Below are 26,055 nucleotides of genomic sequence, written 5' to 3'. Positions count from 1 at the left end.
AAACCTGGCCCCAAGCTATTGCCCATATGTGGTCTGTTTAAAATGAGTGCGGTGGTCTCAGACCGGCATTCACACCACAAAACCCACAACCGTATGTTGTGCCTCTGCTGCCAGTCTCATCTGAAAGACCCAAGGAGGAATGGGCCTTGAAAGCTGAACTCTCCTCTCACCTCTTTAGGGGGTTCTCCCTCAGACAGGGTGGGGTTAGCATGGGGGTGACTTGCCCCGACACCGCCCACTGTTCCTGTTCTGGGCATAAATAGGAGTTCAGTCTCCCAAACTGTCAGACCTTTCAGTGAGTTTGGTGTTTTTCAGGTGCTTAAAAATAAGACATCAGTAGAAGTGAGCTTTACCTGACTGGGAAGAGTTGAGGAAAGCACCCCTGAGTGTGTTTCTCTGCAAAGTCCTGGATCTCCAGTACATTTTTAACCAACAGTCCCTTGGGAACTTTGTCGATTTTGGTTAACACAAGCTGCACAAATACATAAAGAGAAGATTTAGGGAGCGGGCGGGGGGTGGGTAGAACATTGCTTTACTGTAACCCTGGAAATGTTTGCCAAGATGTATCACCCTCCCACTGCTTTCAAACCGCTTCATGTCCTATCTAAATGGGATACTAATACATGAATGCTGAGCCTATTCAGATCAGACCTCTTTAAGGGGTGTCAAACTGGGCACCAAAAAGAAGGTCAATTTTGAAAATTCAGATCTTAAAAAAACGCAACCAATCATAGACAATAGATTTTCAGGCCTCCCTATACAGTATGAATTAAAAAAAAAGGGGAGGGGGGGAAGACAACTTTTTCCCCCCATGCAGATCACCTTTTTAACTTACTGCTAGAGCTCTACTGCTGAGGCTCATCTAGCTGAAGGTACAAAATGTTTAGAGAATGCCCTTGAGCCCAGCCAATTTGCATTTTTATTTTGGTTCGTGTTTTAAAGAGAAAGTATAACTTACAACGTAAGGGATCCCAAACTCCTCCAACATTTCTATGGCAATGTCGTCTGCCTTCTGCAATCCTACCAAGCTGTCCACTAATAAGAATGTCCTCTTCAAGCTAACGAAGATACAGAGAGTAACACAAGTGAGGGGCAATGTAACAATGGTTGTTTCTACGTTAACTAGCATGGGGACTGAGAGGCTACCTCACAGGATTTGGAGATGAACTAGATGAGACTAATTCTCTTTTCCCATCCTGAGAGGAGTCAATACAGGATAGCACCTAAGGGGAATATTTTCCAGAGCTCTGATCCATCCAAGCTTCAAAACAGGACTCAAACAATGGTAACGTCACCACTTCACTCTGGAAGCTATACTATGGTCTAATACATTCCACCCCATTGTTGGCAATAACTTCTTGATATCTACACTTAACTCTTCCACCTTTTTATAATCTATGCAAACATCCCGCTGTTCTGATGCACTGTGAGACTGCAGGTAAAACACGACAGCATGCAACGGTTCTCTTACTTCTGACTCTCTTGTAAATAGGCCTCCACCATGTCAGCAAAGTCTTCGGGGGCTCGGTAGCCATAGCCTGGCATGTCCACCACCGTAAAGTATTTCCCCACTTTGAAGAAATTCATTTTCTTTGTGTGGCCCTGCAGAGAGAAAGGTTGGGCTTTATTAAATATTACTAAACAACCATGGGATTATGGATTTATTTAAAAGGTTCTTTATGCCCAACATTAGATATCTGAGCTGAATATGGACAAGAACCAAGAATCCGATGGGCCTAGAAGACTGGAAACTGTTTTAGATTCATTAAAAATGCCAAATAGACGTTATAACGTGTCCTGGGTTACTGACAAGCTGATAATGAGGGAAGCACCTCATGGTTTAGTAGAAACAGGATACCATCCCAGCGACTGATACATAAGCTTAAGTTTGTCTAAATGTGACTACACAAATCTATGTAGTTGAGAGGAGGGAGATGCTGTATGAGCTCATGTAGGAGAGTCCAGTAGGCACACGATGTACTGGATTTATATTTTCTGAAATTATAACCCTAGAGCAGAACACTAGTACTTACCGTACTATTTAGCCATGGTATCAGAAAGGATTTTAGGAAACACTCTACAGCAGTGTTTCTCAAGAAAGGGTACACGTACTCCTGGGGGTACACAGAGGTCTTCCAGCGGTACATCAACTCATCTACATGTTTGCCTAGTTTTACAACTGGCTACATAAAAAGCACCAGTACAAAGTCAGCATAAACTAAAATTTCATACAGTGACTTGTTTATACTGCTCTCTATATTATACACTGAAATGTAAGTACAATATTTACATTCCAGTTGATTTATTTTATAAATATATGGTAAAAATTAGAAAAAGCAAATTTTCAGTAATAATGTGCTGTGACACTTTTGTATTTTTATGTCTGATTTTGTAAGCAAGTAGTTTAAGTGAGGTGAAACTTGCAGGTACGCAAGACAAATCAGACTCCTGAAAGAGGTAGAGTAGTCTGGAAAGGTCGAGAACCACTGCTTTACGGATCCTGGTCTTCACACATAGCCAGAGAACCTAGTCTCTGCCTATGGGAGGGTCTCAGTTTGGGCACCGTGGATGGGTACTGGGGACACTGGAATACTTTCCCCACCTCACATGCTGAACACAGGATACCTAGGGAACTGCTCCAGAACCACCACTGAAGCCTCTGTGCTGAAGTAGCATCAGTAACACACTAAAAATTGTTGTGTTTAAGCCAATAGATCTACAGAGTCATGGCATCACTGGCCATGCCTCCAAGTCTTCCCTCTGGGGACCATAGGGTGTGGCGACCCCTTGCACAGCCTCCCTGTGGCCTGCTCTTCTCTGTGCGGAACAGACTGCGACAGTTCCACTACTTCAAAGACCTTCCACAGTCATTACCTGAGTAGGGGGATTTAGCTCCGAGTGCCAAACTACTCTCAAAAAGTGACTACAAATTAGCTTGGTAGGGCTGTGTGTATGTTTTGTCTCAGTGACTGCACATCAAATATGCTCAGCTTACGAGTAAAAAGATTATTTTTTTCCTCCCAACTGCTAGCCCTGCAAACTCATCCTGAGCTCTGAGAGTCAAGCTGGGTTCTTTTCACCTCATATTTCCAGTAATAAGACTTTTGCAAATGAACCTTAAAATTTCTGTTGAAGATGCGCAAGCCAGAGAAGAATCCAGCTTATGCTCCCAGAGCTTTGTGTTACCCCAGACCTCTTTCTCTCATCTCCCCTGACTGGCAGGAGCTTCCAGTTGAGATGGAGGGAATTCTGTAACATCACTTACTGGAGTTTTTGACACTCTGACTTCAACGTCTGGAGCCAGTGAAAACAAAGCCTTTATTAAGGAGGATTTCCCAACATTGCTTCTGCCCAAAAAGCACACCTGGAGAGAGACAGGAGAAAGGAGATACCATTGTTAGTTTTCTCTCCCTCATCCAAACCCACCTGTGCAACAAGAATGGGTCACTCCTGCAAATCCCTCAATTTGTTCTCATGGTCTTAGCACCTTAGATGAGGAAGGATGGTCCAGTGACTAAGGCACTCACACAGGACTTGAGAGACCGGAGTTCTAGACCCTGCCATAGGCTTCCTGTGTAAAGCTGAGCAAGTCATGTAGCCTCTCAGTTCCCATCTGTAAAATGGGGATAATAGCACTTCCCTATCTCACAGGGGTCTCATATTATAGATTGTGAGGTGCTCAGATACCATGGTGCTGGGGGTCATATATGTAACTAAGAGACTCGCTTTCAGGGAATGTCTTGGTGCTAATTCATACCCTCCTATACCAAAAGCCAGAGAAAGGGCCAAGTTAGTTTGAAAACTTAGTAGCCCTGACAATATGAAATTTCCATGTAATTGTCCTATCTGTAGGGATAAAATACTTTGTTCCCTTCATAACGGACTTAGTCCTTCAGCTCTGTAGAAGTTCCAGGATCTGTAAAATCTTGGGACATCTGCAGAAAGCCCAGGGCTTCAGTCTATTCCTTGGACCCCAGGCCCTTCAGAAGCTGCCCTTCCATCAGTTCCCCTGCCCAGTGTAGACAAAAATGCACCACTTTGCTCCTAGGGAACTGACAGTGCAGAGCAGGTTTCCCTACATAAGATCATGCTGACACAGCCCCCATGGTTCACAGAGGGCGGAGGCGGCACAGAGACGCTCTCTTTTGGCTCCACATAGTCAAGCCGACTGCCAAAACTACAGCACCCAAATGCATGACTTCAGAGGAGAGTAGATAGATAAAACGCTGTATAGGACGGACTCCCTGACAGGAGGTGTTCTGACCACAGGAGCAAGGACACCACCTTCCTCTCCACCCCAGGCAATGGCCTCACCTCAGGCTGCGACAGCCGCGGTGCATGGTCCATGCGGATGGCAGAACTGAAGTAATCAATCACGTGTCTGCCCGAGGGTTTGAAAAACCCCTCCGCCCTGTGGAGGTCACCCAGGCTGGGGCTGAAAGTCCGGAAGCTTGCAGTGTTCACGTCCGGGGCTAGATACTTCTCTAGGCCCTGGAGCGGGAAAACGACGCCCCTCAGCTTTTTATCCTCCAGCTGCAGCACTTCCGAAACCGACGCATTGTTGGTGGCGCTCCTCCACGCAGCGCTGCGCCTCCGGAGCGGGCAGCTTGGCCCCGCCAGCCGCCCCAGCCTCTGGAGCCGGAGCATCTCCGCCCGCGCGGCCCGGGCTCCCGAAAGCGTGGGTCGTGCTCAAAGGCCTGAGCGGAGGGCGCTTGGAGAGGCACCCGCCTCACACACACACTCACACTCACACACACACACACACCCCCCGAAGCGTCCCCGGCCCAGGTGTCAGGCAGGGCCCCCCGGCTGGGGAGGACGGAGTCACCCAGTGGGGCTGAGGCGGCCGCGCCGGGCAGGCAGGAGGTCCGTGGGGGGCGGTCGGGTCCCGCGCGGAGCCCCAGGCAGAGGCCGGCCCGGGAGACAGGCCCCCTGCGGCCGGGCGCTTCGCAGCAGCGAGGGCGGAAGGGTCCCGAAGCACAGCGCGGTGGGGGGGCCTCCCGCGGGCTTGCGATGGCGGCGGGGGGGGGACACGCTCCGCCCAGCGGCGGCGGCCCGACCTCTCCGCCGCCCTTAACCCCGGCCGGGGCGCTCACTTCCGGGCGGGGCGGTGGCTCCGCATGGAGGGGCGGGGAGAGGCACCGGGCAGCAGAGACCCGCCCCCCCGCGGGCTGCCCCTGGGGCCCAGCGCCACCCCCCCCGCCCCCAGACTCTGCACCCCCACTGGGCGCTCACCGCCCCGTCCCTGGCCGGCCAGTGGGGAAGCCCCCGTCCTGGGCTCATGAGCTGGCTGGTGCTGAAGCAGATGAATGGAGAGGGGCAGGGAGGTTATTCACAGGGTTTGAAATTGTGTTACTTCCTATTTAACTCAAGCGCCGGATAAACCCAGGAGACTTGCGCTGTATTGATGACATCTTCATCATCTGGACCCATGGAAAAGAAGCCCTTGAGGAATTCCACCATGATTGCAACAATTTCCATCCCACCACCAACCTCAGCCTGGTCCAGTCCACACAAGAGATCCACTTCCTGGACACTACCGTGCTAATAAACAATGGTCACATAAACACCACCCTATACCGGAAACCTACTGACCGCTATTCCTACCTGCATGCCTCCAGCTTTCACCCTGACCACACCACACGATCCATCGTCTACAGCCAAGCTCTGCGATACAACCGCATTTGCTCCAACCCCTCAGACAGAGACAAACACCTACAAGATCTCTGTCAAGCTTTCTTACAACTACAATACCCACCTGCAGAAGTAAAGAAACAGATTGATAGAGCCAGAAGAGTTCCCAGAAGTTACCTACTACAGGACAGGCCTAACACAGAAAATAACAGAACGCCACTAGCCGTCACCTTCAGCCCCCAACTAAAACCCCTCCAACGCATTATTAAGGATCTACAACCTATCCTAAAGGATGACCCAACACTCTCACAAATCTTGGGAGACAGGCCAGTCCTTGCCTACAAACAGCCCCGCAACCTGAAGCAAATACTCACCAACAACCACATACCACACAACAGAACCACTAACCCAGGAACTTATCCTTGCAACAAAGCCCGTTGCCAATTGTGCCCACATATCTATTCAGGGGACACCATCACAGGGCCTAATAACATCAGCCACACTATCAGAGGCTCGTTCACCTGCACATCCACCAATGTGATATATGCCATCGTGTGCCAGCAATGCCCCTCTGCCATGTACATTGGTCAAACTGGACAGTCTCTACGTAAAAGAATAAATGGACACAAATCAGATGTCAAGAATTATAACATTCATAAACCAGTCGGAGAACACTTCAATCTCTCTGGTCACGCAATCACAGACATGAAGGTCGCTATCTTAAAACAAAAAAACTTCAAATCCAGACTCCAACGAGAAACTGCTGAATTGGAATTCATTTGCAAATTGGATACTATTAATTTAGGCTTAAATAGAGACTGGGAGTGGCTAAGTCATTATGCAAGGTAGCCTATTTCCTCTTGTTTTTTCCTACCCCCCCCCCCCCCGATGTTCTGGTTTAACTTGGATTTAAACTTGGAGAGTGGTCAGTTTGGATGAGCTATTACCAGCAGGAGAGTGAGTTTGTGTGTGTATGGGGGTGGGGGGGATGTGAGAAAACCTGGATTTGTGCAGGAAATAGCCAGACTTGATTATCATGCACATTGTGAAAAGAGTTGTCACTTTGGATGGGCTATCACCAGCAGGAGAGTGAATTTGGGGGGGGGGGGGGTGAGAAAACCTGGATTTGTGCTGGAAATGGCCCAACCTGATGATCACTTTAGATAAGCTATTACCAGCAGGACAGTGGGGTGGGAGGAGGTATTGTTTCATATTCTCTGTGTATATATAAAGTCTGCTGCAGTTTCCACGGTATGCATCCGATGAAGTGAGCTGTAGCTCACGAAAGCTCATGCTCAAATAAATTGGTTAGTCTCTAAGGTGCCACAAGTACTCCTTTTCTTTTTGCGAATACAGACTAACACGGCTGTTACTCTGAAACCTTGTTAAAGAGTCATCCAGCCTCCTTTTCCCATTTCAGGGCAGAGAAGGCTCCCCCTGCATATGTAAGCCCTCCAAAAGCAGGCATGATCCGACTGTACAGCCCCGCTCATTTCTGAGATTAAATCATCATAATGGGGAGGGAAGAACCCCACCTTTCAGGCCTTCTTCCCCCTTGTAAAGATGACGAAAAGCTCAGACCCCCTTCCCCCCCACCCCCCTTTGCAGTTCATCTTTAAGCTACCTCACCTCTGCATTCTACAGCGCCAGTGGATTTCAGAGCAGCCCAGCACTGCTCTGCCCGGAGGCTGGGCAGCGGCACGTGAAAGAGAAGCGGTTTCCCCTTCCAGCGTAGCCAGGGAGCTGAGCCGCTCTGGAGAGCGGTGGGCTGGCTCTTAAAGGACCTTCAACTGTATGGTGCCAAGTGAAGAGCAACTCCAACACTGAAGCTCGTTCACCTGCACATCTACCAATGTGATATATGCCAGCAATGCGCCTCTGCCATGCACATTGGTCAAACTGGACAGTCTCTACATAAAAGAATAAATGGACACAAATCAGATGTCAAGAATTATAACATTCATAAACCAGTTGGAGAACATTCCAATCTCTCTGGTCACGCGATTACAGACATGAAAGTTGCTATATTACAACAAAAAAACTTAAAATCCAGATTCCAGCGAGAAACTGTTGAATTGGAATTCATTTGCAATTTGGATACAATTAACTTAGACTTGAATAGAGACTGGGAGTGGCTAAGTCATTATGCAAGGTAACCTATTTACCCTTGTTTTTTCCTACTCCCCTCCCCCTCAGACATTCTTGTTAAACCCTGGATTTGTGCTGGAAATGGCCCACCTTGATTATCATACACATTGTAAGGAGAGTGATCGCTTTAGATAAGCTATTACCAGCAGGAGAGTGGGGTGGCGGGAGAGAAAACCTTTTGAAGTGATAAACATCCATTTTTTCATGGTCTGTGTGTATAAAACATCCTCACTGCATTTTCCACTCTATGCATCCGATGAAGTGAGCTGTAGCTCATGAAAGCTTATGCTCAAATAAACTGTTGTTAGTCTCTAAGGTGCCACAAGTCCTCCTTTTCTTTTTGCGAACACTGAAGCAGACAACGCAACTTTAAATGCACCCCAGAAGGGGGTTAGTAGGGATGGAAAGTAAGGGGGGCCGGGAAGAGGAAGAAGGTGGCATAAAAATGGGTTTTGGCTGCCTTTGCACTTAATGCTTATAATACTCAATTTAAAAATAGGAGGCAAAGATAATTATGATAGAACCCCTCTCCCCTTGTTAATTTCCTGGCTGTCAACCCCATTGTGGGTGTGGGGATTTCTGTTTTTTTTTATTCAGGAGGTTTTATTATGCATTTTTGGGAGTTAGTGCACAGCCATGTCATCACTATAAGGTTCAACTAGCCCATCAGAATATGGTTTTGGACCATCAGTGTTCCCAGCCAGACTCCCAATAATAAGGATAAGGCAGATCCTACAAAAAGAAAAAGAGGACTTGTGGCACCTTAAGAGACTAACAACTTATTTGAGGATAAGCTTTCGTGAGCTACAGCTCACTTCATCGGATGAAGTGAGCTGTAGCTCACAAAGGCTTATGCTCAAATAAATTTGTTAGTCTCTAAGGTGCCACAAGTCCTCCTTTTCTTTTTGCGAATACAGACTAACACGGCTGCTACTCTGAAGCAGATCCTACAGTTTATCCATTTCAAATCAATGAAGGAGAAACAAGCTAGAGGTAGGTCTTTACTGGGTTTTTGGTAGATACACAGATGTACCTGCATCAGTGCAAATTGTGATTTGCACCAGCAGGCTTTCTCTGGTCTCAAATTAAAAACTCCAGTGCAGATAAAGGCTATAGTTACCAACCCAGTAATAAAGGAAACTGGAATTACTTGCTCTGATCACTAGGTGGCAATAAAGGGGCAGTCAGTTAAACAGCATTTTTTAGAAACACTCACTGTAAATTACAGACAAAAACTATGTTAAAAGAACATTTGCAAAGTTAACCACTCAAACGTAAAGAAATACCAGATTTACATTGCTTGTGCAACCTTACTTTGCATATGCGCTTACCTTGTGCATATGCATTATGATACAGTCTTTATTTTGTCTATCTTCGAGTTTTATAGTCAAGTATCAGGGGGTAGCCGTGTTAGTCTGTATCCACAAAAACAACAAGGAGTCCGGTGGCACCTTAAAGACTAACAGATGTATTTGAGCATAAGCTTTTTTGGGTAAAAACCTCACTTCTTCAGATGTACGGAGTGAAAGTTACAGATGCAGACATAAATATACTGACACATGAAGAGAAGGGAGTTACCTCACAAGTGGAGAACCAGTATTAACAGGGCCAATTCCATCAGAGTGTGGTCCACTCCCAACAATAGATGAGGAGGTGTCAATTCCAGGAGAGACAAAGCTGCTTCTGTAATGAGCCAGCCACTCCCAGTCCCTATTCAAGCCCAAATTAAATTTGCAAATGAATTTTAGTTCTGCTGTTTCTCTTTGAAGTCTGTTTCTGAAGTTTTTTTGTTCAAGTATAGCTACTTTCAAATCTGTTATAGAATGTCCGGGAAGATCGAAGTGTTCTCTCACTGGCTTTTGTGTGTTACCGTTCCTGATGTCCGATTTGTGTCCATTTATTCTTTTACGTAGGGACTGTCCGGTTTGGCCAATGTACATGGCAGAGGGGCATTGCTGGCACATGATGGCATATATCACATTAGTAGACATGCAGATGAATGAGCCTCTGATGGTGTGGCTGATGTGGTTGGGTCCTCTGATGGTGTCACTAGAGTAGATACGGGGATGGAGTAGACAACGAGGTTTGCTACAGGGATTGGTTCCTGGTTTAGTGTTTCTGTGGTGTGGTTTGTAGTTGTTGGTGAGTATTTGCTTCAGGTTGGGGGGCTGTCTGTAAGCGAGGACTGGCCTGTCTCCCAAGGTCTGTGAGAGTGAGGGATCGTTTTCCAGAATAGGTTGTAGATCGTTGATAATGTGCTGGAGAGGTTTTAGCTGGGGGCTGTATATGACGGCCAGTGGTGTTTTGTTATTTTCCTTGTGGGGCCTGTCCTGTAGTAGGTGATTTCTGGGTACCCGTCTCGCTCTGTCAATCTGTTTCCTCACTTCCTCAGGTGGGTATTGTAATTTTAAGAATGCTTAATAAAGATCTTGTAGGTGTTTGTCTCTGTCTGAGGCATTGGAGCAAATTCGGTTGTATTTTAGGGCTTGGCTGTAGACCCTGGATGTGATCTATGCTGGATGGAAGCTGGAGGCATGTAGGTAAGTATAGCGGTCAGAAGGTTTCCGGTATAGGGTGGTGGTTATGTGCCCATCCCTTATGTAGATCTCTTGTGTGGACTGGTCCAGGCTGAGATTGATGGTGGGGTGGAAATTGTTGAGTTTTATAGTGACACCCATCACTGCAGTAGCTGAGCACCTTCCATGTAAAATCAATAGTAGCAAAGCCCTTCACTGACTTAATAAATTCTCTGGTGCTTCTCCCTCTTGGGATCAAAAATCTGCTGGGGGGAAGGGGTGGTTGTTGTTGTTGTTGTTTTAAATGATATTTTCTGGTTTGGTTGGTTTGGTTTTTTGTCTGGGGAAGGGGGAGGTTGGTAAGGGTTTGGGAACGGAATTATATGATCACATATTAAGATTTCCACAGGGCCCCTGCACAGAATGGACAGTGATCACTTAACGAGCACCCGTTCAATATTTTGTTTTCACCACGTTGTTCAGTGTGTAGCCCCAGGCCTTATTTACTGTACACTGTTCAAACCCTGCTCAGAAGACAGAATTATTAATTTCCTCCTACAGTATCTGAGAGCTTCACAAACATTACTTATCTTCACAAGGTGTTGTGGGGGGGTATTATTCCCATTTTATGGAGGGGGAACTGAGGCATAAAGTGATTAAGGTCCAAAGTACCTCTTCATTTTAGTTGCCTGATCTAAGACAAGGCAAGATTTTTCAGAGTATTTACCATTATATATTCAGGCTCTGCTCCCACAGACTACACTTGCAGCTGTGATTGCTCCACGCTCTGCAGATTAGACCCCAGGCTCTCAAGTCAGGCACCCAGAAAATGAGGAACACACAATTAGTGACCACTTGTGGAAAGTTCAGTTTGAGTGAATTGCCCAGCAGTACATGGGAACTCTGCGGCAGAGGCTAGGATAGAATTCAGGTCTCCAGGGCAGCAGTCATCTGCTTTAACCATGAGATCCTCCTTTTCTCTTCCTGCAAACCTCTGCTTCATTCAGTACACACCTGCCAAGTTTTGCAACAAATGAGGTAGAGGTCTTACAGGCAAGTCTCCTGTACAACACAGCCCTGAGTCTTCCCCAAAGCAAGTCCATGCTGTGCACTGAATGAGGCAGGGGTTCTGTGGGAAAAAAAATAGTACTGTATGTGATCATGAATTTAAAGACTGGATCATAATGTGTATGCACAAGGGGGCCAAATTAAGGTAGCACAGACAACCTTCATTCTGGCATTCCTGTCTCTTCTCCACCTCTGGCTCCTTGATCCAGTCCCATTCTCCTTGCCTACCCTGTTCCAGTCTCCACTCTTCAGGCTTCTCATTCTAGTCCCAGTCTCCTTGCTCACTTAGTCCTAGTTTCTCCCTCTGGCAATGGTGCCAGTTAGGCAGGGGTGGGGTCAAACCCCCTCTCCCCACTTTTTTGTACTTGCTCAAAGTTCTATTGGCTGCTGAGCTGGGGGGAAGGGGAGTCATTGGCCCTACCACTTTTATACAGTGGTCCCTTACTAAATAGTACAGCTATTGCCAGAGCAGTCTGGAGTGGCACTCCAGCTGCGTGATCGTAATGCCACTGAAATTTGATCCAGCCACCTCTCTGTACAGATGGAGGGGGCAGCTGATCCAAATATCAGTGAGGGTCATTGTGACCTGTTGCATGCGGTCACAGTGCCACTGAAACTTGGCCCAGTTGCCCCTCTGTCCAGACCAGTTTGGCTGGGCCAAGTGGTGTTAAAACCTGGTGCATAGTCTGTTCTTGTACAGCAGAGCTCAGGGGAGTTCTCCAAGAACTTGACTCCTGGTAGCACTGGCTCAAGGATCATGTGGGTAAGAGAGTTTGGAGAGTCCCTGGCTGAGGGAGACCTGGGACCCCCCTAGGGTAGTGGGGATGAACAGGGACTGAAACAGGGACCTTGCCAGGCTATCTGTGGAAAGCGCAGCAACTTCAATGTGATAAATGAACAGCTGTAAAATTTTCATAACTGCCTATGTGAAAAAGGAGACTAAATCCCATTTTCAAAGTGACTTAGGGCTTGTCTACATGGGGAGTTATTTTTCCCCTACCAAATTTCAAGTGCCTGCTTCAGAGTACGGGGACCCTAGTGTTTCTCAAAGAAAAGGTCATTTGCAGAAATGGCTGGAGCATTTAGGGTGAAACTTTCCAAATTTATTCAGCCGAGGCAGACATTCAGCTTGGGAAATTTCAGCCCAAGTGGTTATAGTTTGGCAATTGATAAGCAACCGAAAACAGGGTCTTACAATGGGAAGTGTTGGGCAACCTTAAAATAGGTACAGCTATGAGCCCCTACAATAGTAGAAAACTGGAGTATATATTACACTGAGCATACATTTGCATGTGCCAAAAATCACTGAGGATATAGATAGCTGGGTTGCTGAACTGTGCCAAAGCTGTTGATAGAACCTATTCTGTGTTCTTCCCAACAAGCCCAGGTGTACGTTAACAAAAAAGTGTTCTCTGTGGTAATGTAGGCCTTAGTGGATCAATGCAGGAGATCCATTAAAAGGTACATGGGGTGACCAGATAAAGTGCACAATGCCAGAATTCAAAAATAAAAGGCCGCACTTTCAAGAGTGAGCAAAATGGGAACTGCATTATCAGTATCCCCTACCAATACTGATGGTGTTTCTGTCCACACTGTGCCCCTGGGTGACCCTACATGCCCAATATTTCTATGGCTCAAGAAATCTCTCTCTGACTTTACAAACCCACAGAGAACAAAACCCTACTGAGCAAGTGCAGGACGAGGGTGGAGTGTGCTTTCGGGAGACGGAAATTAAGATGGAGATATCTACTGGTATCTCTGTATCTAATGTTTTTATTAGATGCCTGCTGCATTTTGCATGGGGATCTGAAAACATTTTGCAAGGGGATCTGTCAGTCAAGGCTACACTGGCCAGGCAGTCACACTGGCTCTGACCTATGTACAGTACTGCTAAACCGAGAAGTGACTGTTAACCTTGCTTGCAGTTTGTGGTTGCATGTAGTTTGAAACCGAGTGGGGGAAGTGGATGTAGGGCAACAGCTAGATAATATACTGTAATGCTGGTCTGTTTTGGTTATTTGCATTAAAACCACCCTTGTAAAATTCTCTGTAATTGTACTGTGCATAGTTTATAGATTATTTGTTTTTATGGTAGTGAGGTTGTTTTCTGGCTGTTTTTCAAATAACTTATGATGCAACAGGAAGGCATTGTTTGATTTGCATTAAAGACCAGTGTAACTGATGTGCAAAGTACACGTGACCTTTGTTTCAAGCCCGCGCTGTTTTATACTTAAATATGTGCAAAAGCCATACTAATCCGAATGTGTACAGGGGCAATGTTTGCCTTACGCATGCCTGAAATTGAGGTACATATTCTCCTTCCATTTATCTGGCACAGTAATTGAATGACTGGGGAAAGGCTGAGAAGGGCAGGAGAAGCTGGTGTAGGTGCCTATTGTGATAAAGCTGCAGTCAATGGGTGTGATTTTGAGCCCAATAACAACACCCCCACATCATCCTCTGTATGCTGCTATAGGACCAGCCATGGAAGAATTCCACCAGTGCAAGCACTGCATCAGACAGCTGCAGGTTGTCCTTTGAGGCTTCCGCCACGAATAGAAGGGGTATGCATATGGCAGGGGTTACAGGCGCAGGGCCAGAGCACTACAGCAATACTGGGTTAGGCTGCCACCCACAGGCAGTTCGGATTGGGCTGCTAACTTTAGGTAGCTCCCTGGAGCAGTCCAGAATCTGGAGGACACTAGGTGACTTTAAACCACCTTTTCCTTGCTTCTTCCCCTTCACACTTCCCCTGGGCTGTGAGGTTTGTGTTGTGCCTCTAAGAGTACATCTGCATTGGAGCTGGAAGGTGTAAATTCCAACTCAAGGAGACTTACCCGCGCTAGCTCTGAGCGAGCTACTGCACTAAAAATAGCAGTGTAGCCCCAGTGGTGTCAGTGGCTAGCTGCCTAGTGACTCAGATGGGATCAAACTCAAGATGCCTAGCCTGTCCTGCTGCTTGCACTGCTGTGGCCACACTTCTGTTTTCAGCACGCTTGCTCTAGTGCAGTTCTGGCTCCTAGAATCTGGCACGTAGCTGGAATTTACATCTTCTAGCTCCAGTGCAGACATATCTAAGGCACAGCACAGAATCGCCTCCATCTCTCTGTTGCTTCTAAATAGCTATTAAACAACTGGGGATGAAATTCTGTCTTCCCTGTGCATTGCTGTCTCCCTTCTTATGTATTCCAGCGTCAGTTCCTTGTCTTCCCACTGGTACCACTCCCTGCTTTCGCAGGGTGCTCCTACCTTTTTCAAAGTGACTGGCACATTAGATAGCCAGTCTGGGAGCATGGATTTTTAATAAATCTATCTATTCAGGGGTGCTACCATGTGACTAGAGAACAACTAACATCAACCTATATTTAAGACAGCGAAAAAAGTCACCTTTGTCCGGCTTGTCCTCATCCGTCCCTCCACGAATGCAAGTGAACACCACACCATTCGATTTTGTTAAGAGCGCGTTCTTTCCATTTCTGGCCGAAGAGTTTTGTCATGGGATCGGACTAGCGCGTTTTCAGTCTGCCCAGCGATCGCTTGTGGTCTCTGGGGATGTGTGTTGTCCACCTGTTGTCTTGACGGCGGACTACATGACCCACCCATCTTCGCTTTGCATCATACATCGCCTGCACTACATCGGTTACTACGTCTGTAATTGCACAGATCTATTAAATTATGAATGAAAGAATAATTAAATTCATGGAGATAAACGGAAAAAGGGAAATAATGCCACATGGACTATGCCAGACTAACCTGATATCTTCTCAAAGGAGGATAACTGATTTTTTAGGCAAGGGAAATGCAGTAGATCTGATATAGCTGGACTTCAATAAAGCATTTGACATGGTGTCACATGGAAAATTATTAGTTAAATTAGGGAAGATAGGGATTAGTACAAGAATTGTGAGGTGGATGAGGAACTGGCTCCTGGGGAAGGGACAACAGGTTGAGCTAAAAGGTGAACTATTAGACTGGAGGGAGGTTACTAGTGGAGTTCCTCAATCTTATTTAATCCTTTTATTTATGACTGGCATGAAAAGTAGGAATGCGCTAATGACATTTGTTGACAATACAAAGTTGGGAGGGATCGCCAATACAGAGGAGGATCGGAACATTGTACAGGAAGATCTGGATTATCTTGAAGACTGAAGTGACAGAAAAGGGATGAAATTCAATAGTTTGAAGTGCAAAGTCATGCACTTAGGATCTAATAATAAGAATTTCTGCTACCAGCTGGGAGCTCACCAGTTGGAAGTGACAGAGGAGGAGGGAGATCTGGACATGTGGGCCAATCAAGGATGACTAGGAGCCACCAATGTGATATGACTGCGAAAAAGGCAAATGTGATCCTAGAATGTATTAGGCGAGGCATTTCCAGTAGAGACAGAGAAGTATTAATGCCACTGTACAAGGCAGGGGTTAGACCTCCTCTGGGACACTGTGTGCAGTTTCGGTCACCTATGCTGAAGAAAGATGAACTTAAACTGGAACAGATGCAGAGACGAGCTACTAGGATGATCAGTAGGTTGAAGGGCCTATCTTATAAGAGGAGACTGGAGGAGCTTGGCTTGTTTAGCTCAGTGGTTTGAGCATTGGCCTGCTAAACCCAGGGTTATGAGTTCAATCCTTGAGGGGGCCATTTAGAGATCTGGGGCAAAAATTGGGGATTGGTCCTGCTTTGAGCAGCGGGTTGGACTAGATGACCTCCTGAGGTCCCTTCCAACCCTGATATTCTATGATCCTGTTTAGTCTTGCAAAAAGAAAGCTGAGAGGGGATATAACTGCTTTCTCAAAATACATTGTGGGAGTAAAACTCCAGGAAGGGAGAAGATTTATTTAAGCCAAAGGACGGTGTTGGCATAAGAACAAATAGGTGTAAAGTGGCCATTAAGAAATTCAGGCAGGAAATTAGAAGGATGTTTCTAACCATCAGAGGGGTGAGGTTCTGGAACAGCCTCCCTATAGGAATTGTGGGGGAAAAAACTTAATTAGTTTTGAGCTGGACCAGTTTGAGTATGATTGTACGATGGGGTTGCTTGTGATGATAGGGGCAGTGCTCAGCAGCCCTGAGGGTCCCTTCAGTTTCATGTCTGGTGTTCCTAAAATCTCCTGCTTGAGGGTTTTCATTTGGTCATCTGCAGGAGTCGAGAAGGGATTCCCCCCCCCTCACACATTATATTTTGGTGGGGGGTGGCTCCTTCCTCTGAGGCATCAGTGATGGATACAGCTGAAGATGGCACACTGGATGAGGTGGGCTGGTACTCTCTCAGGGCATTCTCTCTCTCAGGGTCTTGCCTGGCTGGGTCTTGCCCGCATGCTCGGAGTCTAACTGATCACCATATGTGGGGACAGGAGGAATTTCCCCACAGGTCACATTGACAAGCACCGTGGCCAATCACTGTAGTGTGTGGGTGCAGGTCACTTGTCAGGATTATCTGGGTGTATCTCACTTAATCATTTCCATGTTGCTGCGGGGGCTTCGGTCACTGGTGCACCTCAGTCCCTCCAATTCTTTGCCTGTGGTTCATAATACTTTAGTCTCCGGTGGGTTGTAATACCTTGGTTTAATTTTGGTTGCTGGGTTTAGTTTGCAGGGGCTGGGTGGTGTGGGTGGCCTATCACATGCAGAAGGTCAGACTAAATGATCTGGCAACCCCTTCTTGCCTTAAATTCTGTGATTCTATGACCTTCATTTTATGCTGCTTACCCTCATCTAATCCTTCTCTGAGCTCCCAGTCCCTGTGTGGTTCTGTGAACAGATCCTCTCTGCTTCCTGGACCCCCGGTGATTCATAAATAAGTAACTGGGCTGGGCTGATCTCATGCTGAGCCTGTGAAGCTTGTTCATCTGGAATGGGCCGGGGGGGGGGGGGGAACAGAGTTAGAAACAGTGTGATGCCTCATAAAATCCTGAAACACCCAGGAAGTAGATAAAAATAACAATTTCAGTTAACTTGTGGAGTCCAGCAATTACTAGGGGGTCCAGTTCCTTTCTGTGTAAGATAATCAGGACATAGAGTGAGAACTCATTGTTAGAATTCTCACACGACAGCAGTAAAAGGAGAGGGGTGTAGGTGCAAGATAATGAGACCACGGGGTGTAAAGGAGCTGGGGTGTCCTTGCAAATTGAGTGCCACAAATTACTTATTTTATAGAAAAACAGAACCTTAGAAAATCTCTCTCTGCTGAGGATCCCAACAAAGGAAAGCATTCAAACATTAGAGGCAAGGCTAATATGTTTGCACTGGAGTTATTTGCCTAGATGATTTTGGAAGGCCTGAAGGTAGAGGGAAAAAATAGCTTTGACCAATATCTTAATTACTAGAGTGGCTGTCTGGGTAGCACGTCTATGGGAAGTTTTGGCCTGCACTCCCAAGGTAATAGGTCTGCACTGAACCACACACTGGGGTGGGGGTGCGGGGGGAGTTTTCTGTTGCCCTTTTTGCCTTACTTGGCTGTTTTGTTATCAACATTATTCCTTGCTAGCTGTCTGTGTCATTTTTTGCAGAGTCACTCTACCAATTTAGATGGTCGAACAAAAACTGAGTCTCTGGCTGCTGCCACTTTGGGAAGGTTCATCCAGGGATCTGACCTTTGCAGCTCAGGGCCCATCTCCTAATACAGATGTGCAAATTCTGTCTGTGAAAAGTCTGTTAAAAGTAAGCTCCTAACCACAGACAATTGAAGCTGAAGTTTCATTCAGTGGGGAAGGCGGGGGGGGGGGGGGAGCCGCCTTACTGAGATGGTTTGTCTGTAAAGCGACTTTTTGAGAAGAGAAACTGCAGTTGCTGATGATGATGCACACAATGGAGATGGGAATGAAGATTTTGTTATAAAACCACGGTCGGTATTTACAGTTTCTCTGGACATTAATTCAGTTGCTTTTTGCAGGGCTTAACTGACAAGCATCAAACCATAGTCAAGGGATCCTGGGTTCAGAAAAGCAATCCAAAAATAGATGAGATGTTAGAATGTTCTGCTGAACATCATCCTCTTGCCTCAGCAAAATGCACCTTAGGGTATTTCCAGGATTTTAGCAGTGTCTCATACTAGGCAAGAATTTCAACATAGTCGTCCCAGACAGCAGCTGCAAGCAAGGGCTCATGCATGGAACAAAGGACTGGGAAGCAAGAATTCCAGTTCTTTCACCAACTCCTTTTGTAGCCTTGGGCCAGTCTCGACCTCTGCGTTTCAGTGTCCCCATTTTAAAGCAAGGCGTAACAATCCCTCACTTCTCGGATACCCTCTTGCAGCAGCATTGTTCCCAGGTTGTAGGCGTGCCCGACCCTCCAAGTAGGCCCCCTCTTTTGTCCCACCTCTTCTAGGGCTTCACTGTCTGTAACAATGTCCTTCACCACCGTCAATACCTAAATAGTGATGGGCACACTCCAGCTCTCCACGGGCTGAGTATCTCCTTGGGAGGGTGTCCAGTCCTTGGTTACTGGATACTCTGAATTTACAGACCTGCTGCTCCCAAAGGAACTGTACCCCCACCTGAGATCACAGCTCTATTTAACATACAGTACTTGGGTGTATTTGTAGTGAAAACAAATAAAAGTGTATTTAACAATGTATAGAGATTTGATAAATAGCAAGTAAAAGTATTGGAAACAAATGGTATAAAATAAACTCATTACACAGGCTAGAAACTAGCCTTATTTAACTAGTTAGTGTCATGGCTTATAGAGCAAAAGCTCACCCAGTATCCTTCCAGGCTTGGCTGTGATCTTGCATTCATAAGACAAGTCACGCTGAACCCTTGCCTCCTCAGTGGAAAGATACAGGGTGTACCTCAGTATCCACAGTTATACTCCCAAGATCCATTGTATTTACTCATAAACAAGACACCCTCTGGTGTTTTTGTTTTTTCCTACAGCTTTCTTCTCCTGTGGTTTCACATTCTATTAGTTAGCATCAGTCTCAATAACACAAATAGACTCACACCAGAAGCCACGCTATGACCAGCCAGAAACATAAGAGAATACTGCTCCCTGCCTGAACAGAACCTGTTTATCACCATCTGGTGACCGGTCTTAACTCGCATACCTTAAGAACTTTGTTTTAAATATAGATACATAACTCCCTAAATATCATCCAGCCATACATCTTGCAATGACTAGGATGACCAGTGTGTTACTGGCTGTTGGTAGACGCCATATGCCACCTTGGGTATGCTATTATGTAGACAGCAGACCCTGTAAACCTCTATGCACCTTTATGCCCTCTGCCAATTAGCACCAAGGGCTCCTTGGTTGCATGTCTCATTACTGCTCCCCTGAATCATCCAGTCCCTCTAACACCCTGTTGTCTTTGGCACCATGACAGATCTCGATGAAGGCCATGTAACTCAAGACTGCTAGCTGTAAGCCTCCTGTGTGCATGAAATTTCATATATGAAACTGCTGCACTACTAACTCTGGTGTATAACCTATCATTTAGACCAGCCTCTGTACCAGATGACTGGCAGATAGCTAATGTAACGCTGATTTTTAAAAATTGTTCCAGAGACAATCCTGGCAATCACAGGCCAGTAAATTAACTTCAATACCAGGCAAATTGGTTGAAACTACAGAACAGAATCATCAGACATATAGATGAACACGGTTTGTTGGGGAAGAATCAACACAGCTTTTGTAAAGGGAAATCATGGTCCTGCTTTGAGCAGGGGGTTGGACTAGATGATCTCCTGAGGTCCCTTCCAACCCTGATATTCTATGATTCTATGACAGAATCAGAAGGGACCTCGAGAGGTCATCTAGTCCAGTCCCCTGCACTCGTGGCAGGACTAAGTATTACCTAGACCATCTCTGACAGGTGTTTGTCTGACCTGCTCTTAAAAATCTCCGATGATGGAGACCCCTCAACCTCCCTAGGCGATTTATTCCAGCGCTTAACCACTCTCACAGTTTGGAAGTTTTTCCTAATGTCCATCTTAAATCTCCCTTGCTGTAATTTAAACCCACTCCTTCTTGTCCTATCCTCATAGGTTAAGAAAAACATTTTTTCTTCCTCCTCCTTGTAACAACCTTTTACATACTTGAAAACTGTTATCCTGTCCCCTCTCAGTCTTCTCTTTTCCAGACTAAACAAACTCAATTTTTTCAATCTTCCCTCTTAGGTCATGTTTTCTAGACCTTTAATCATTTTTGTCGCTCTTCTCTGGACTCTCCAATTTGTCCACATCCTTCCTGAAATGTGGCGCCCAGAACTGGACACAATACTCCAGCTGAGGCCTAATCAGCACAGAGTAGAGCAGAAAAATTAATTCTCGTGTCTTGCTTACAACACTCCTGCTAATACATCCCAGAATGATGTTTGCTTTTTTTGCAACAGTGTTACACTGTTGACTCATATTTAGCTTGTGATTCACTATGACCCCCAGATCCCTTTCTGCAGTGTTCCTTCCTAGGCAGCCGTTTCCCATTTTGTATGTGTGCAACTGATTGTTCCTTCCTAAATGGAGTACTTTGCATTTGTCCTTATTGAATTTCATCCTATTTACTTCAGACCATTTCTCCAGTTTGTCCAGGTCATTTTGAATTTTAATCCCATCCTCCAAAGCACTTGCAACCCCTCCCAGCTTGGTAACGTCTGCAAACTTTATAAGTGTACTCTGTATGCCATTATCTAAATCACTGATGAAGATATTGAACAGAACCAGACCCAGAACTGATCTCTGTGGGAGCCCACTCATTATGCTATTCCAGCATGACTGTAAAGCACTGATAACTGCTCTCTGGGAATGGTTTTCCAACCAGTTTTGCACCCACCTATAGTAGCTCCATGTAGGTTGCATTTCACTAGTGTGTTTATGAGAAGGTCATGCGAGACAGAATCTAAAGCTTTATTAAAATCAAGATATAACACATCTACCACTTCCCCTTATCCACAAGGCTTGTTACCCTGTCAAAGAAAGCTATCTGGTTGGTTTGACACTATTGGTTTTTGACAAATCCATGATGACTGTTACTTATCACCTTATTATCTTCTAGATGTTTGCAAACTGATTGCTTAATTATTTGCTCCATTATCTTTCCGGGTACAGAAGTTAGTTTGACTGGTCTGTAATTCCCTTTTTATAGACTGGCACTATATTTGCCCTTTTCCAGTCTTCTGGAATCTCTCCTGTCTTCCATGACTTTTCAAAGATAATCGCTAATGGCTCAGATATCTCCTCAGTCAGCTCCCTGCGTATTCAAGGATGTATTTCATCAGGCCCCAGTGACTTGAAGACATCTAATTTGTCCAAGTAATTTTTAACTTGTTCTTTCCCTGTTTCCTATCATAGACAGTTCTCTGAAAACATCTGGTCCACATGCAATGGCACTGAAAAAAGCTAACAATGTTAGGAACCATTAGGAAGGGGATAGATAATAAAACAGAATATATCATAATGCCACTGTATAAATCCATGGTATGCCCACACCTTGAATTCTGTTTGCAGTTTTAGTTCCCTCATCTCAAAAAAGATGTACTAGAATTGGAAAAGGTACAGAGAAGGGCAACAAAAATGATTAGGGGTATGGAACAGCTTCCATATGAGCAGAGATTAAAAAAGACTGGGACTGTTCATCTTAGAAAAGAGACAACTAAGGGGGGAATATGATAGAGATCTATAAAATCATGACTGGTGTGGAAAAAGTGAATAGGGAAGTGATATTTACCACTTCACATAACACAAGAACCAGGAGTCACCCAATGAGATTAATAGGCAGCAGGCTTAAAACAAACACAAGGAAGTACTACTTCACACAACTCAGTCAACCTGTGGAACTCATTGCCAGGAGATGTTGTGATAGCCAAAAGTATAATTGGTTTAAAAAAAGAAGCAGATAAGTTCATGTAGGATAGGTCCATTGCTAGCTATTAGCCAAGATGGTCAGAGTCACAAACCCATGCTCTGGATGTCCCTAGGCCTCTGACTGCCAGAAGTTGGGACTGGACAACAGGGAATGGATCACTCAATAATCAACCTGTTCTGTTCCTTTCCTCTGAAGCATCAGGCACTGAGCACTGTCACAAGACAGGATACTGCAGTAGATGGACCATTGCTCTGACCCACTATGGCCGTTCTTATGTGCGGTGTGGTTTCAGAATGATCTGAGTCCATCAGAGCAGACCTGTGGTATAAATGAACTGTAGAAGTAAAAATAGGGTTTCTCTTTTGCTCAGAGATAAGAATAAATATTTTAAAGTACAAACAGAAGGTGGCTGCTAATTCTTTATGATAACATAGCTGCCTTTTGCAAAGACATTGTGAACCCAGGCTCAGAAAACCAGGCTGGCCTCCTTTATATTTTTAATCACCTGGATTACTTAATTCACAATTTAAATGAAATTACTGCACATAAGAGGTGCTGGACTGACAGCAAAAGAGTGAAATCCTCTATTTGTTCAAAGAACAGGTACAGCACAAACAGCACAAAGTGAAACTTTGCCACACACACACATACACCTCACCCAACAGTGTGAGTGCCTAGGAGGGATCATTTCTAAGGTTAAAGGGGGAGTTCACACTTCAAGACTTATTCAAACAAAAGCAAGTTTAATAGGGAGCAGGTTTAAAACAAACAAAACACAACACAATGCACAGTCAACCTGTGGAACTCCTTGCCAGAGGATGTTGTGAAGGTCAAGACTATAACAGAGTTGAAAAAAGAACTAGGGGGGAGGGTTCATGGAGGATAGGTCCATCAATGGCTATTAGCCAGGATGGGCAGGGATGGTGTCCCTTGCCTCTGTTTGACAGAAGCTGGGAATGGGTGACAAGGAATGGATCACTTGATGATTACCTGTTCTGTTCATTCCCTCTGGGGCACCTGGCATTGGCCACTGTCGGAAGACAGGATACTGGGCTAGATGGACCTTTGGTCTGATCCAGGATGGCCGTTCTTATGATCTTACATATCCACGAGGAACTGATGGCCATCTCATATATTCACAGTTGTCTTTTGGTAGTAACTTCCCTTCTCTGCCAGCCACCTTTGGATTTGAACCAGCTACCTTATCTTATTTCTTGTCTCCTCATTCCGTTTGGTCTCCTAATTGTGACTTCCTTTTCTTCCTGACTGGTTGGGTATCTAGAGGAAGCGCAGGAGAGAGCACTAACTAGGGTCTTTGAAAGAAGCTCAAGATCCGTCAAGTTGAAAGGTGAAGATTTCTTACTCCACACAGTAATTGCACCCATGCAAGAATAAATCTGTCTCATGATTTTTCTTGTAGGCAGAGCTGGGAGTGCCATTGACAGTTAAGGCTGTCTGATTCTTCCCATTATACTTCCCAGTTGTTTAGAACTTTGCCAAACTTTAACTCTTTGGGCTGAACTTTTCCATGCCAGGTGTCTGCCTCAGGCTGAATTTCTTTTGGGAAATTTCAGCCAAAACAGCCATTTCCAAGGACAAGATTAAGGGACAATACCTTGTTTTTCCAATGTTAACAAAATCTCACAACCATTTTGTTGAGAATCTCTAGCACCTCCATGCTTTGAAGTAGGAACTTGAAATTTAGCAATGTTTAGAATGGCATTAAGAATGCACCATGTACTATCCCTTTGAAAATTTGCCCAAATTTGGCTGAATTAGAAGTCTCTGAAAAACCTCTGTTTGCACATACTCAGTAGAGGCTTGTGAGAGTTTGGCAGCTAAATTCTCTGACCAGTCTGTCTGCACTGGACATGCTCCACATCCCCTCACAGCTCCTGCCTGCCAACCAGGCGTGCATGCACCTCCTACAAAGTGACTGAACTGCTCCATCCAGGGACTGCCGGGCTCAGCAGGACTTTCCTGCACTTGCTCCTCCAGGCTGCCAGGTCACCAGGCACCAGAACTAAAAGCAGAGAGACTACGTCTCCTGTGTGTACTTCCAATGCACCCCCTCCACCCAAACCTGGTAGCGCCAGATAGTGAAGAAGAGAAGGAAGAAACATCTGACTAGAATTCAGGAGACAAGCAACGGGGGAGAAGACGTGCCTGACCTGGGGTCTGATTCACAGAAGTGCTGAGCACTCACCGCTGTGACTGAAGCCAATGGGGGCTAAGCTCTGAACATATAAAGTGCTACATAATGTGAAGTACTCTGAAAAATCAGGCCCTAGGGTCTCAATGTGGCCACCCAAAATTAGTGGACACTTCTTTTCCTTTATCTCTCCATGCCTCATTTCTAGCCTATAAAGTGTGGACCACATACACCACCTCACCTTACACAGGTGTTGTGAAAATGAATTTATTAGTGGTTGTAAAGCACTAAGATACTACAGTGGGTGCCTCACAGAAAGCCCAGGAGAGAATTCAGTGTATTCAATGCAGGGTTTAGATTGTGAACAGTAAATAATTTATGGGAGCACACATTGAATGAGGAGGGTAAAAAGGAATATTGAATAGCTACCCATTTCAGAAGCATCATTTTCCTGAGCACTTCATAAAGCAGGAGTCCTGTGGAAGAAACCAGTATGTGATCCTGTCAATAAAGATGGCATCATTTTACATATTAGTGCTGCCACGTGTCCAGGATTTCCCAGGATTGTCCCTTTTTTGAGGTAGCTGTCCCAGGAAATCTGTAAGGGGGCTCAGTACATGCTGCCAGCGGGCCAGTTTTATGGGTTCAAAATCCTGGATGTCCTGGGGTTTTTTGTACCTCAGAGGTGGCAACCCTACTGCATACATGCAAGGGGGCCAAAGGCAGATTGCACACAGAATTGTAAATCTGGCCTTTCCTAACTTTTGAGTGCTTGACTTTGCAACCTTAATAACGTTCTTTTCATGATTTTTTTCAAGGTAATATGTTAACAATATTAGGACAATATGAATAAGTAATGAGAAAAGCTTCTTGTAAAAAAAATCCTGAGATTGCCCCTAGCTTTCCCCTTCCAAAAAGGAGTAGAGATCAGTAAGTTTCAAACCTTTCTCCACCGTGTGTGCTTTTATATGTGAGACTGCAGACCTTTGCCCACAGACTCTTATTCTTTGTCACTTGGTGAACCTGTCCAGCAGAATATTATAGCATAATCCACCCACATCCTGTTAAGATATAGGATTTCTTTAGGGTTACTGTCACCGGAAATCTATGTATCTAGATTTCTAGATAAGGTACTTATATAACCTCATTCCCCTAGTATCTAAGTGCTTCAACAATCTGTAAAGTATTTATCCTCACAGTACCCCTAGGATGGCCACTGAGGCATCCCCATAATACAGGGCATCCCCTCGGTGGGAGGTGACGCTGCAGAATGGATGCCATGTTGCAGAGTGTGCTGCTCCACCCGGGCTGGCATAACCTCGCATGCACGTGCAGGGTGTGTATGAAGTCTGCTGCACGGAGGATGCCATTTTGCAGAGCACGCAGCTCCGTCCCGGCTGGCATGATGGTGCATGTGAGATCACACTGGCAGAGCACTGCATTACGATGAAATATTGGTCAAAACCATGTCTGGTTTTATATTGGTTCCGGACAAGGGACAAATCTAACAAAAACAGGGCTTAAAACTGGGCAAATACCCCTGTGAGGTAGGGCAGTGCTATTATTCTCACAGAACAGTTGGAGAACTGACACACAGAGAGACTAAGTGACCTGCTCAAGGTCACACATAAGTCTGTGGCAGAGCAAAGAAATAAACCCAGATCTCTTAACTCCCAGGCTAGCACCCTAACCATTGGGCCTTCCTTCCTCTCTTGCCTGTGATGTTCGTCACAGAA

The 26,055-nt window shown here is 45.5% G+C and overlaps 1 protein-coding gene across 6 annotated transcripts in view; it reads right to left on the bottom strand.

Annotated features, from left to right (window-relative positions):
* The window catches only part of GTPBP8 (GTP binding protein 8), a 49,394-nt gene that overhangs the window by 3,217 nt on the left and 20,122 nt on the right, over positions 1 to 26,055 (bottom strand). For 5 of the 6 annotated variants that reach the window (XR_014711604.1, XR_014711605.1, XR_014711606.1 and 2 more), the window contains exons 3-6: positions 3,266 to 3,364; positions 1,472 to 1,602; positions 959 to 1,058; positions 354 to 472 (exon numbers count right to left, since the gene is read on the bottom strand). Coding sequence is in view for 3 of the 6 variants with exons in the window: in XM_084627927.1 (XP_084484053.1) it covers positions 354 to 472; positions 959 to 1,058; positions 1,472 to 1,602; positions 3,266 to 3,364 (449 nt within the window). In the remaining 3 variants the exon portion in view is untranslated. Of the gene's footprint in view, positions 1 to 353; positions 473 to 958; positions 1,059 to 1,471; positions 1,603 to 3,265; positions 3,365 to 4,314; positions 5,088 to 26,055 lie in introns of those variants that run through there. The other variant, XM_084627926.1, reaches the window with a different exon arrangement.

The sequence above is a fragment of the Lepidochelys olivacea genome, assembly GCF_965140295.1.
Source record: "Lepidochelys olivacea isolate rLepOli2 genome assembly, chromosome: 1".
NCBI classification, from domain to species: Eukaryota; Metazoa; Chordata; order Testudines; family Cheloniidae; genus Lepidochelys; species Lepidochelys olivacea.
The sequence above is the reverse complement of the archived record's forward strand: the minus strand, read 5'-3'. Positions and strand labels throughout refer to the sequence as shown.